Genomic DNA, 13915 nt, shown 5'->3' on the forward strand with positions numbered 1-13915 from the left:
CCAGCGCATACATCCAGAATAGAGCAAATATTTTTTTGCATCATACACATTAGAAAAAGCAGCTAGAAGAAGTCAAATCATTATTGGCAAATAATTTATTCAGCCACAGTCACGAAGGAATTAATCTTATCCATTATTCTCAAACATGACTCAACCAATTCCTGGAAATAACACAGCTAAAGCTTCTAGCTCTGAGCTGCAAACCCTAAGATTTAAATTCTTATTTAATTCCACAGCTCTTTCCCTCTTGTTATTATGTTCAACAGTGTGCTGCTGCTGTTCGTGTGCCAATGATACAAGGTTAGAAGGCTTAGACAGTTCAAAATGTTCTCTCTGCATCAGTAAAGCTAAAAAGTACAAAGCAGCTCTTACAACTGAGAGCACTCAGGCCATCTGGCACAGTGGCTTCAGTGTGAGCTCCCTGCTCCAGGGCTCTTGGCATCTACCTGGACATCAGCCACCAGTGAGAGTGCCTGGTCTGATCCCGGTTCCCTCTGGGATGCAGCCCCCCAGATCATCAGAATTCTCTGTATTCAGCTCTGGGGGAGTGAGAAAAGGATGGGATTACAGAGATGGGTGTGGGCAGCTCTGAAGCAGAGCCCTGTGCTGGAAAGGCTGAAGGTGAGGTTGGCAGATGTGTTCACGTAAATAAAGGTGTATGAACATGAAGCTGAACTTCAACAAAAAGATACGGGATTTTCTGAAAAAAGCAAATGGATTTTCCATTGTATTTTCTCTGTTATTTAAGTAAAATAATGCCCTGCAAGTATGACTGTGGGATTTCTTCTTGGAGTGGGTTTAAAGCTAGGAGTCCTGTCTGATCTGGTAGTGTAACTTCACTCAGAAGTTAACAAGGCAAGGAAACAGCTCAACAAATGATCCTTTCCCAATATCCTAGGATGTAGATCCTGTGGGGATGCCTGTTTCTCTACATTTACACTGTACAGAATAATTTAGACTAAGTCACAGAATCACAGGATGGGTCAGGTTGGAAGGGACCACTGAAGATCATCTGGTCCACCCTCCCTGCTCAAGCAGGGTCTTCCAAAATGTGTCACTCAGGATTATGCCCAGATGGCTTTTGAATGTCTCCAGGGAAGGAGAATTCACAACCCCTCTGGACAAACTATTCAATTTTTCAGGCACCTTCACAGGAAATAAATTCTTCCTCCCATTCAGGTGGAACTTCCTGTGTCCCAATTCTGCTCATTCCCTTTCTTGCTATTTCTTGGCACCAGGAAGAAGACCCTGGCTCCATCTCTGTGACACCCTCCCTTCAGATGCTGATAGACATTGACAAGGTCCTCTCAGTTATCTTTTCTCCAGATACCTTACTTCTAGAAAGCTAATGTTCTTGGAGATGAAACCTGTCTCTCATAAGTAATTCCTCAGCTAATATGCACCTTCCTTACAAATACTTCATATAAACCATATTACTTTAATTCTTTATGAAAAGAAAGTATTCAAAGCTTTCCTAAAGCAAAGACATATGTTATCCTCTAAGCCAATTAGCCAATAAAAGAAAGGAATTAGATCAGCTTGACAAATCCATGTTGATTCTCTTTTACCACCTTCTTATCCTATAGCAGCTAATGAATTGTTTGTTTCATAATTTGTTGAGGTTTCTCTGTAGTGACTCAGCTTAGCTGGCTGATTTAAATTTCCTGGCTCTTCGGGTTTTTTTTCTATCCACACAAACAAATACCCTATTTGCCCTTTTCAACTCTAAAGAACCCTCTTGATATAGGAGAAGTTCTTGAAGTTCATTCCCAAGTGTTCACAGACTGTTTTCACTGGACAGCCTGCAGGGGAATTCCCTCAGGTCAAGCAGTTTGAATTCACTCCGTGTAAGGGTTCTTTAATTCACACCCCTTGGCTCTGGCCCATTCTCATACCCCAATCAGTGTGACTTCTGTTATATTTATCTAGCACTGACTGTTTTGGCGATAAGGGGAGTCAAATAAGCAATGATGAATCCAACCCTTTGCTCTCCTTCTGTGCTCTCTTTCTGTGGTACATAGTTTTACAGTTTTATTCCTTCTAGCATTTTTACACCATATTTATAGGATTTCTTTTTCTTCCCTTGTAGCTACCTCTAGTTCATTCTTTGCCAGGACCTCTTGATTTCATCCACACGTGCTTTGGTATAATTCTCTTCTCATTCCTAGTCTGCTGCTGCTTGAACTTTCAAAAAACAATTAATTTCTCATTTTAAGGCATTAATGAGGTCCTCACACACTTTCAGTGTTTTTCTTTTGTTCTATTCTTCTCCCTGCCTTAGGACATCTCGTCATTGCACCTCTGCTCTAATCTCTAAGTCAGTGCTTGCTGGCCTGTATTCCTTTTTCCTTGACTCAACTTACCAATTCCCTGACGTTTCACAGCCAATTAATCCTTCTTCTGCTGTTCCTACTTTCTCTTTTCCATGTGTCTGGGAAGCTGATTAACTCCTAGCTTGGTATATGTACTAAGGCTTTATATTGTTCCTGTTTAGCCCTTACACTCCTAGCCCTTGGGCAGAGACATTTCAGATGTTTACCAGATTGCTCCATTCTTCTCCCAAGTGCCTCATTTTCACCTCTATTAAATTTCCCATTTTCCTAACTCACTAACCAGCATGCTGCCTGGTTCTTGGAAGACGGCTGGCTGTAAAAAAAGTTGAAGTTTTTGTCAACACTGTCCGTGCTTTCACCTCAAGGATTTGTCTGGCCCACCTGTGCCACCTTCCACAGAGACCAAAGGAAACACAGCAGCTCCTGGGAAGGAGTTAGCAGTGATCCCAGTAATGGGCAGGATTTTTATTTCAGTGATGGCAGATATATGAAGGAAGCAGCAATTAATCCTTCCTGTTTGCCTTCTCTAAGGATATCAAATTGTGTTGTAAACACAGGAGATTTAAACCTCTTTGTGACCCCTTTCACCGAAAATAAATATTAATAACCCCACTTCACAGACAGGGAAACAAACACAGAAAAGCTAAATGGCTTTTTATGGAAATGCCGAGGCAAAGGCAGGAGCTGCCAGAGCATGCACTGGAAACCATTCAGGGAGAGCCGTCAGTCAGGCCTTAAGGAGCAAGGGGGCAGAAAACAGGGTTGTGATTGCAATTACATCAGCTGGTGAGGAGCCAGCCCCTCAGTGCCCAGAGCTCAGTTAGCCAAAGGCTAAGGCACTTTACTGACACTGGAGTTATTGCCAGAGCATCCAAGTGATGATTGTTTTTTAGTGGTAGATTTGTCTTCCCTCTCACTGGTCTGTGCATGAGCTACAAGCAGCTTAATTAAAGGCTAAAAAAGCCCCTGATGCTAAAATAGCTGCCTTGCCATCTTTCTGGAGATGGTGCTAGACTCATAGCAGGGCACTTCTTTCTGCCTTCTCCTTCCTCTCTCTCTCTCTCTTCTGTTCTCTCACTTTTTAAAAGGGAAATAAAAGGAGCAGGAAAAAGAAAAGATGAAGAAAGTAGCCACAAACTGCTCCATCAACAACAATATGCCACGTATCTTCCAGGACCTGTCTGAGGATGTGAGTCCCTGGAGAGAAAGCCCAAGGCCAGGGTTGACAGAGGCTCAACCCTCATGAAAAGCACTCACAGACCCCAGAGCACAATGCAGCGCTGAGGATACGGACTTGGCTGCCGTTTCTGGAGTGGGGAATACAGTGGCAGATTTATTCTACAGTAAAGAGGGCTGTTTCTTGGTAGCACTAATACTGACACATTATCTGGGGACGGAAGAGGATGCACAAATAGGAACAATTCTCCCATTTCTCTGCCTGTGTCTCCCCCAAATGCCCCCTACTCCTATTTCCTCCTGTTCTCTTCATTCCTCTCCTTGCACTGAGTCCTCTCCTTCCTCTCTGATTTATACGTTATTTCTTTAACCTTGTCCTTCATCTTTTCCCAATGCAATTACATGGATAGGCTTTTTAGTTCTCCAAGATTTTGCATATTATCTTCAACTAGACAAGCCCTGTGTCCAACCCTCTGCCTGGAAAACCATACAAGTGTTTTCAAACAGAAGGTCAAATCCTGCTCTCACTAAAACAGGAGTGAAAGTTTCCACACTGTAAGGACCAGGCCATGGGACAGGATGGGCTGATAACAACCTGATAGAAGAGGCTTTTAAAATTATCCAGCACAGCTTAAAGAGAAATGTCCTAACAAATCATCACTGCTCATCATTGAAGTGGAAACCAGCGATGGCAACTTCCACCACACTCCTGCAGAGTAATTCCAGCTCCCATCTCATCAGCTGAAATCAGTATAGAGCAAATACCTGGGCAGTTTTATATCTTTATTTTGCCCCTCCTTATTCAAAAAACACCCACTTTCACTACTACTACATTTGCCATCTTTATCTCACAATGGAACAGAAACTGGGAGAACAAACAAATTGGTCAAGAGCACATAAGAGATCTGTGGCAAAGAAAGAAATATAATATGAGTGTCCCAAATTGCTGCCAAACAGTCTGTGACTCAGGCTTTGCATCTCTAAGGGATGGATAGGGGCAGTGGATCTTGTCCAAGGACAGATAAGACAGGAGATAGCTCTATCACCCACATCTCTGCTGTTTGGCAGCAGTAGAGAAGCAGTGGAGGAGCAGGGCTGCTGTCTTTCCCCCTCCTTAATCTGCTTCCTGCCTGCTTCAAAAACAACCCAGTGCACGGTTGTTTATTATTATTATCACTGTTATTTTCCAGAGTGCTGTAAAACTAGGGGATAGAGCACTCTGACAGCCTCATAACAAACAACAGATAAAACTAATTAGATTTTGTTCTTCCTTCAGTTTGCTGACTTGATTCTTTTTTTCTTTTTATTGTTTAATTATTTATTTTTTAGCCCAGAGGTTTACACACACAAACACATGTATTTCACTAGACGCTGGCAAGGCATCCTTGGGATCATCTCTGGCAGGAAAGGGCTATTGTGGCCGGGAGACCCAAGAGCTGGTGAGGGCCTGAGACAGAGGGTGCAGTGTAGTGCAGGGCTCAGCACAGCATCTTCCACCCACGTCATGTCAACTGCAGGGGGAGGAAGGAGGGCACAGCCATTCAGAGCCTCTAAGAGAGTCAGCGTGAGACAAAAGGCATCAGTAAAAAAAGTTAATGTGCCTGGCAGGAGCCCAGAACTGCTGCAGCACTGGGGACCAGGCGAGCGCCTCTAAGACACCATCTCTTCTGGCCATTATGGGAATATTTGGCTTGAGTCTCAACCTGACAGCCTTGCTGACTCTTGAGGAAGGACAAAACGCTGGGGAGCAGGGCGACTGCCCTCTCCTCCCTCTCTCCCTCCCTTTCTCGGTCGGCTGTTTCCAAATTCTTTGGGATTAGCTAGCGACAGCAAGAAAAGGCACTGCTCTCAGTGCTCAGCACTTCGCAGGCTGAAGTGAGGTGACGGGCCCCGGCGCAGGGGACAAGGGCTTCATTCACTGGGGGATACCAAACCAGAATGACAAGTGTGCAAGAATAAACAAGGCTGGAGTTAATCTAAAGTTGTTTTACACTTTGTTTTATTAAAGTCAATGCACTTCCGTTCCTCTGTGCAGAGCCTAGCTCTGCTTAATTACCATGACTCAGGGAGAATTTTAATAGCGCGGAGCGCGCAGTGCGCACGGAGGCATTCTCCTGACCTCTAGAGGTCTGTCAAAAGAAGAGGAGCATCTGCTCCTTGTGTAGAAGTTCCTGGGGAAAAAAAAAAAAAAGCAGGCAGCCCACAAAACTGCTTTTCCTGAAGTTATCTAGGTGCCATTCCCAAGTGGCTGGTCACCCATGTGTCCCTCTGCATTTCCTCACCCTTGGGCTGGGGGCTTCTCCTGCCCCCTGCCTTCTGCAGCACCCTCACCACTTGCTGACAAGTTATTGGGTACAGGCATGGGATGCTGGCAGGGAGAAAAGATTGACCAGGTTTTTCACACCACACAGCAGCATTTATGCAGGTGTGGTTGATGTCCAGGGACACTGCTCCCAGATCAGCTGCTGCATTTGGATCCCAGACACTGAAAACACCCTGAGAACCTCTGCCATCTCCCCACCTCCTGCAGCACAGGGATCTCTGAAATGGTGCTACTACTCATACATATTTGGCTCCACACATGGAAGATATATCTTTTATTATGTTATGACTACTCCTGCACAGTTTAGTCACCAGCACAGAATTTTCCCACTGAACTGAATTCCCCCTATTTAAAAAAAAAACCTCAGAATGAAACAGCTAAAAAGCCAAATATTATAGCCCAAATATTTGTATCTCATTAAGGAAAATGCTGATTTAAGAAGATTTTTTTTTCTTTGCTATAGGGTTTACCACTGGCAAGCCTTGGTAGGCACACTTCAGCTACTGTTGTGGAGTGTTGATACAGAAAGCAAAGTGGGTGCAAACATCCATGACACAGATATGTACAACAGTAATTTTTACCCTGTGTTCTGGGGAAGTGCTGTATGCTGAACACCCCAGAGCGTGGCTTTTGTACACTGCCATCAGTACCTAGCACAGTGTCAAGTTTTTGTCATGCCTACAAACACTGGATTTTTAAGTTAATTATGCACAAACATTGTTTCTTTATTAATAAGCTTTGAAGCAGTATTATACAAACTATTATAATGGGAACACCTGTTTCACCTCTTTTGTGTCCCTTCCTGTGAGCCACCCTTTTATTAAAATTCAGTATTGTGTGCAACAAGCTGCATGCTAAACCAAGCAGAACAGGACATCTGTACAGAGGCACACACCACACCTAATGAATTAGTCTGGGCTAAGAAGCTCAGCTTCTAAGGACCCAAGCTGCCTGTCTTTTGAACAGCATCCTAGAGAGATAGAGATACAGGGAGCTCTTTGTGCCAGGGAAGACTTTAAGATCCATGGATACTGAAAACCAAGCAGGACAGGAAGAAGCTTTTTATCTAAAGAGCAACCTCCTGCTGGAAAATATTGTCTAGGTAGTCTGAGGAAAGGTGCTCAGAAACACATCAGAGCATTTCATGTTCTGCACTAGGAATTCTCTTCAAAACCAGCATAAAACAAGGAAGATGACACGGTGCTTTTAATAATGCATCAATATTAATAATAATCATCATTGGTAATCACTGGAGTCCTTGCAGGCTGTAATGCAACAACACACTCAGCACATTCATCCCTGTCCTTGAGCCTCACAAAGCAGTGACAGAGTTGGGAGCCTCTTGCATCTTAAAATTAGCTCCATTTGGATTCAGGGCAATTCCCCATTTGCAGCAGCAGAGTCTAAGACACTTGGCAAGATCAGGCAACGTGAAGTGCGAGATGAAGTGACATCTCTTCATTCTTTAGAGATGCAGAACACGTGTGTGGGTTCTCTGTCTGTGCTGGATTCTCGGGAACTGGGAGGCAATTTTAAGAGAAATCTCTAATTTTTCTCCATTTGGGGATTAAAGAAACTGTTCTAATTGATGCTTGGGCTAAATTCACTCCTGGGTTTTGCCACCATCACTAATCTATTGGTGAATTTACCTTAAGTTTCCAGAGGATCTATAGGAATTGTCACTGCTGCTTTCCTTATTGTGGCACATTGGATTTCCCAGGCTGTTGCTGAGATACAGCCATCTCAGAAATATGCACAGCCTGACCCAACCTGTTGAATGCACTGTAAAAATTCTGATCAGACAGAAATCAGAGACATGCTCTACAGCTCAAGAGAGAATGGCAACAGAGAGCTCTGGTGAAAGGCATCAATAACTGTCACTTCTCCAGGCAAAGGCTGCCTAAAGTCAGAAAAAGAGAATCATCTCTTATTCCTTGGTCTCAAAAACTGTTCCTTAGGTCAATCTGTATGAAACCATATGCTAGAGGCAGCCATGAAACCAGAGATTGTGTTTAGGAATGGATGATCTCACATGGTACCACCTGGGCTAGTGGCCCCTCGCTCTGCCTCAGGTACAAAGTTAAGGAGTTGTTCTCAGCAGATGTGTGTATACAAATTACACAAACATACAGTCAACTCTCCTTTCAGAACCAGGAGCAACACATCTGGGAAGGGTGCTGAAGCTGGCAAACAGGCAAACATGAGCAGCGACCCATTTTCTTGCAGCTCTGCAGGTCGCAGCCTTGCTCACACAGGACTGCTCTCAAACCCATGGCACAGCCCCAATGCTGATGAACCCAGAGGAAGAGCTGTGCTGTTGGGTGCTGGCTGGCTGGAAATGTAGAGCTCCCTCAGAGCTCTGGAGCTGCATGTCTGTCCTGTGGTCACTCCTTCATCTTCTGTCTCGCCTTCCACACACGAGAGGCACTCCTGGATCTCTTGGTCTAGCTCCAAGAATTCCTCTTCACCATCAGAGCTACTGGCAGTGTCATAATCAATCTCTTCTGCACAAGGAGGTTCATCATCAGACTCCAGGCTGCTGTTACTGCACCTTCTGCAGAAAAACCACAAGAGAGACTGGCCGTCACCAAAGGAGGAGGTGTTCTCAGGGGGAAGAGCAAGCAACAGGGAAATGCTTTTCCTGGGTTCAACCTTGGCTCTGTTAGTAAGGGATGGAGTGGTAATAAACAAGCTCTGGTGTGTCTCTGTGTCTGTCTCACCAATGAGAATGATAAAATGAAGAGTGATACTCACTGACCTCTCAGGAGTAAAGCATTATTATTCCCATCACTATTACAGCTATTGCTAATACAGAAACAGAGTGCTTTACATACAGACAATACCATTCTTGCCTTGAGGCACTAACAAAGGTTGCAGAAGCTGAAATATAGCAGAGAAGAAGGTATTCAGTTTCCAGAAGGTTGCTGGTTTAATCATCATCCCCCTCACTGCAGTTCCACATTTAGTGTAAGACCTAATTAATCCAGGTGGTTGAAGTGCTTTGGCATCTTTTCCTCCTGTTCTGTGAATGCTCAGAGCACTGCTAACAAGAGGCAGCACATGCAAAAAACTGAGCCTCTTGGATCTTCGAGCACAGTGGCTGCAGGGAGGGCAGAAGCACCAGGAGAGGCTGTGTTTTGTGAAGAACATGGAAAGGTTTTGATAGCGTGGCTTCCTGGGGAAGGGCCAAACTCAGAGTCAAGCCTGAATGGCTGAGGAAAGACTCAAAGTGGAGGTCACAGCCACATCATCTGGCTCTCAGAAAGGCAAGTTACCCCACCTTGGCCTCCTGCCATTTATTCAAAGGCATGGCCACAGAGGCTTTCCTTGCATGCCCACTTTCAATGCACAGTGCATGAGGTTTGCCTGGTGCAATATTTATGGCAGAAAAGTGACCACTAGATTACGTGGTTCTGGAGGTCCTTCTCCTCCCAAGCTGCCTGCATCCCATCTGGCTCTCAGCCCATGAGGGCAACTTGATAATTTTTTGAGACCAGAAAGAAGTCTGTGATTTCAGTCTGGGTCACAGTTTGGATGAATCAGGGGAAGAGATAGTGCATTTTTCACCTCCAGGTCGATGTTTTCGATCAGACTCAGAGCAGGGGAATGTATTGCTTTGGGGGACAGGGAAAGGAATAATAATATTCCACCTCTGGGCCAGAGTTTTTTAATTTGTCCCAAGCTGGGAAGAATGACTGGCTTGGCAGATGGAGCATACACAGCTTTAATGTGTGGTCTGCTCACTTACATGCCAGTAACCAGAATAATCTTCCAGCTTTCAGCTGTTACACAGCAGTGCCAGCAAGTGAGGTTTCAGAACATACCAAAAGTTTAAAGTATTGCTTTTGCATACATTGATCCCTCCCCTCTTCTGCACTCCAAGAAAGGTGTAAGATTTTCCTAGGTCTGAGACTCTAGATCTTAACTGCAGAGTATTCTGCAGCAGAAAAAAGCAGTGTCAACCCACATCTCCTTCTCAGGCTGATCTCTGGCTTAGTTTACTTCAAAGGCTGGGTATAAAGGATTTTCTGAAAGCTTAATAGAGCTGTACAGCTTAAAAATAAATAAAAGAATAATTATGCACTTTTACAGTTTCTGGCTCTACTTCAGTCTGCTCAGAAATCTGGGTCAGGAAGAACTCATACTGAAAATTAGGATGTGACATGAAACAAAACAAACAAACCAGGACAATCCTCCCAGCACAAACAGCAACAGCAATGGTCCCAGCTGAGTCTGACCAGTGGGTTTAATTTCTTCTTTTAATTTTCATATGCAGGCATGGCATGAATTACCATGATACTGAGTACCTATGATAATGTTCAAAGCTGACTAAACCCAGGGGAACCAGAATTTTCATTTATAAGCCCTGCTCATGCAGATTTGCAATCAAAAAGAACCAAAGCATACCTACTTTCAATATTGCACTTGTACATTCTTAAGGAGCTGCTAATGCCATTGGGACAGAACATAGCTGTTACCCAACTCACTGATATTTTACAGATGGAGCAGCTTGCAGCCTAGGAACTGAAGGTCAAACATTTGCATTAACAGGATAATTGGGGGGGGAAAAGGTCCCTATTATTACTTAAATTCGGGAAGCCCAAATAACAGGATCTTCTGAATTTTTCAATAATTTAAATTATTTTAGGACTGTATTTCTGACAAAAAAGGGAAAATACCTCCTACCACAAAAACACTTTGCTAATGAAGGGAAGTCTGGAAGACGACAAACAGAGAATGAAAGACAAAAAATACAAAACTGCCATTTTTTTACATTGAAGACTGAAGGGATATTCTTTAGGAAAAAAGCATTTATTCCTTAAAACATTTGTAATGGACTTCCAAAGCTCCCCCTTTTTGCCTGCCTGCACTGCACACAAAACACCAAGAGAGCTCAATTTAGGGGGGCAGTTGTGGTGCAGAAAGAGGTTCCCCATGAGTTAGGATGTGCTTAGACCCTGCTTGGAGGTCAGGAAAGAAGATTTTCTTCCTCATTAGCTCTGTCCTTTGCTCCTTTGCTGTGGCAGTGACGAGCAAGGCAGTTAGCACTGATCTTAGCAGCGGCTTCTCCAGCCTGGAGTGGCAGCCCTGGACCAGAGCCACCAGCACAGGTCTCACAGTGAGCTCCCAAAAAGCAAAGGAATGGCACCAACCTCCTCCTGCTGCCAACACAGGCTGCAGCCACACTGCTGACTTCAAAGGTGAGAGGATCTTTATCACATTAACAAACTCTACAAACCAGTTACATCTCTGCACTGTACGGAACTTTACATCCCAACAATTCACTTTGTGCTGCAGGAAGATTTAAAACACATTACAAAGCAACACCAATGGGCTTTGTGGTTCCAAGCAGCAGGTTCTTCTGAAAGAGGAGAGGTGGCAGCCTGTGGCACGTGGAGGAGCCAGCCAGTTCCACCAGCCAAGTGCCAGTCCTTGCATGTGCTTCCCCACATCACAGAAACCATCCCCTTCCATGCAATTGGTGAAACATGGTAAGGAACAGGATTGCCAACATCTACTGACTATTGCATTCTTTCCCAACAGAGTTCTGGGGGTTTGTTTGTTTATTTTTAATCTGATCTTTAAAAGCCGGAAAAGAATTTACCCGACAAAAAATGAAACAAAAACTGAAAGCAAAACAACAACAAAAAACCTACCCAGGAGACATGAAACATATTTATCAAAGAATAATGATGTTGTCTCACAGAAGGTAAACAAAGAGGAAAACCAATGACACTACATTATAGAAATCCAAAAGAAATATAGACTATGAATACCACTGAACATGAACACAGTGCAGAAGAGAGGGGGGAAGGCTGGTAAATATATTCTACAGCCAGCAGTCCCCCAGCTTTCACAATAAAACATGTACACATTTGGTTGATCTTCAAAACCTATGGCCTCATAGCCCCCATCTATTCCAGCTGATGGGAACCATGGCAGCAATTTGCAACTTCATGATGTGATTAATAGAATTTCTTTGTTTTGATTTTTAATTTGCATATTTACTCAGATATGACTTAATCTTAATTAGTTCTCCTTTTCTATGTGGGTGTGTTTTTTTTATTTGCTCAGTTTTGGAAAGCAAGCAAGATTTGGTTCCCTGTAAAATAATTCTGGGTTTTTTGCTGGCTTCATGGGAGAAGGAGAAGTGAGCCCAGTGCCTCCTCACACAACTTTGTGGTATGACTGGAAAACACTTTTTTCAGGTGCCTACTGTCAACCCCTCATTCTGAGTCAGCCTGCTAGGACACAGCTGGAGAGAAAGCTCTCATGTCAGCTGTCCTGCTGAGCCACACCTCAGAACACACACTCTGCAGCTGTGGTGATAAACTATAGCTACACACTGCACATGGGGATGAGTGGCATCTCTCTTCCATACTTAATTTTAATCCACTTGTACATGCACCAGGGAATGGAGAAAACTAGAGAACCCCTAATTTCTAGTGATTTTTTCACTCACATTTTGCTTGTGTGGCAGGTCACTCACTCTCTGTGTATTCTGCTGGCTGGCTCAAAATAGAATGTTTCATTTTTTCTGCTGGAAAGAACAGGCACTGACAACTGTCCCTCTTAGGGAATCTGTGACTGCTGCTCAGGGTTTCTGCTTGACCTTCACTTGACAGCCCTCACAGTTGCAATGCATTACAGAAGGAAGTGGAGCATTTACTTTTCTTTCATATTGCTCCTCTCACTGTTGAAATTTGTTGCAGCCTTCTCAGAGAGAAACTGGAAGTGGGAGGGTTTAAATGCATCACATAAAAAGGAGGAAAAAGCGGAGGCTGGAGACCACTGCTGGTCATGGACATACCAATGATTTTCTCTGAAGAATGTATCAACAAACAAGCAAACATGCCCTCAGCCTCTCTCTGCAATGAAAAATAACTTCCCAGCATAATCACCCTGCCTGTAACCCTATTTTCTCCTTGTGTTAAACCTTCTCTCCATCATGGCATGTCCCAGTTCTTTGGAAACTGCCCAAAGCAGGGATGTGGCTGTGTATAACGAGCCAAGCACATCTGATACAGTTCATAGACTAAATAAGCAGAAAATAGCTTTACTGAAATTTTTCAAGAGATGAGACATTCTTGTGTATGAATAGAAAACAGAAAAAGAAATTTATGTGATTAAACAGGTCAAATTCTCCACAGTTACAGCATTCACCTGAAGGGTGTGGTTTTTTCCCACTCAGGCAGGGAGCGGAGACCCCAGAAACTTCCCTGACCACAATTATCACCTGTGAAGAAGGGGAATTGCCTATTCTTTTCCAAAGAAGTTTTATCTATTGCATGAACAGTTACCAGGGCTGGTAAATAAAGTGTCCTGAAGCTTTAAAGATATGCTGCCCTCACCATAGTGAATTGGAATTGCCTTGCCCTTCTGGCTTTTTACCATTAAAATTCCATCTACACCACCAAATCTTAAAGGGATGTGTGGTCTTGCACAGTTTTGCTTTTGAGGAAACCATATGTTTTATTAAAAGCAGGAACACTGCTTCTGAAGGCTTGTAATGAATCTAAAATGAACCTTAAGCAGACACATTTGCAGTAATCCCAGAGTACAATTCTGCCTTTAATTGCTTCAATAAAGTAGTATTTTAGGACATAAATGAAACAACTATGATGCTTGCAGGTAATTACACCTGTAAGAAATACACTACAGCAACAAGATGCCAGCAAAGAAGGGCTTTAATTTGCCCTTTGTGTCTGGATTCGGTTGCTACAAGATTCCTTGCACACCTTTTAATGACTTTCTAATTTCTCCTCTGCCGTTCAGCAGCTCCCCAGACAGCAGCCTGGCACCCTCCTGCCTGAGGAATGCCAGACAAGGATCTGTTTAGTCCCTGACCTCACCAAGGGAGGGGACCAGCTCTGTTCTGATGCAGGATGACTCCAGCTTTAGGAGCTATTGCTTTCCCCTCCATTGTTGCTGCACAGCAAACCCTAATGATGTTAACTTTGTAGACTCCCAAGGGACTTCCCTTCCCAAAGACTCTTTGACAAGGACTTTTGCATCACACAACCTCTCCTGAGAAAATGTGTGCTCAGCCCAAGGCAGTGCCAGGTGCCCTGGCTCTCAGCCC

The 13915-nt window shown here is 43.8% G+C and overlaps 1 protein-coding gene across 11 annotated transcripts in view; it reads right to left on the bottom strand.

Annotated features, from left to right (window-relative positions):
• AGBL1 (AGBL carboxypeptidase 1) overlaps positions 1 to 13915 on the bottom strand; it is a 365053-nt gene that overhangs the window by 95319 nt on the left and 255819 nt on the right. For 9 of the 11 annotated variants that reach the window (XM_064388763.1, XM_064388762.1, XM_064388760.1 and 6 more), the window contains one exon: positions 454 to 8386. The exons of the other annotated variants lie outside the window; for them this stretch is intronic. In XM_064388763.1, the coding sequence (XP_064244833.1) occupies positions 8080 to 8386 (307 nt within the window). In that variant the 3' untranslated portion in view covers positions 454 to 8079. Of the gene's footprint in view, positions 1 to 453; positions 8387 to 13915 lie in introns of those variants that run through there. 11 annotated transcript variants of the gene reach the window in all.

Source organism: Passer domesticus, chromosome 14 (genome assembly GCF_036417665.1).
Source record: "Passer domesticus isolate bPasDom1 chromosome 14, bPasDom1.hap1, whole genome shotgun sequence".
NCBI classification, from domain to species: domain Eukaryota; kingdom Metazoa; phylum Chordata; class Aves; order Passeriformes; family Passeridae; genus Passer; species Passer domesticus.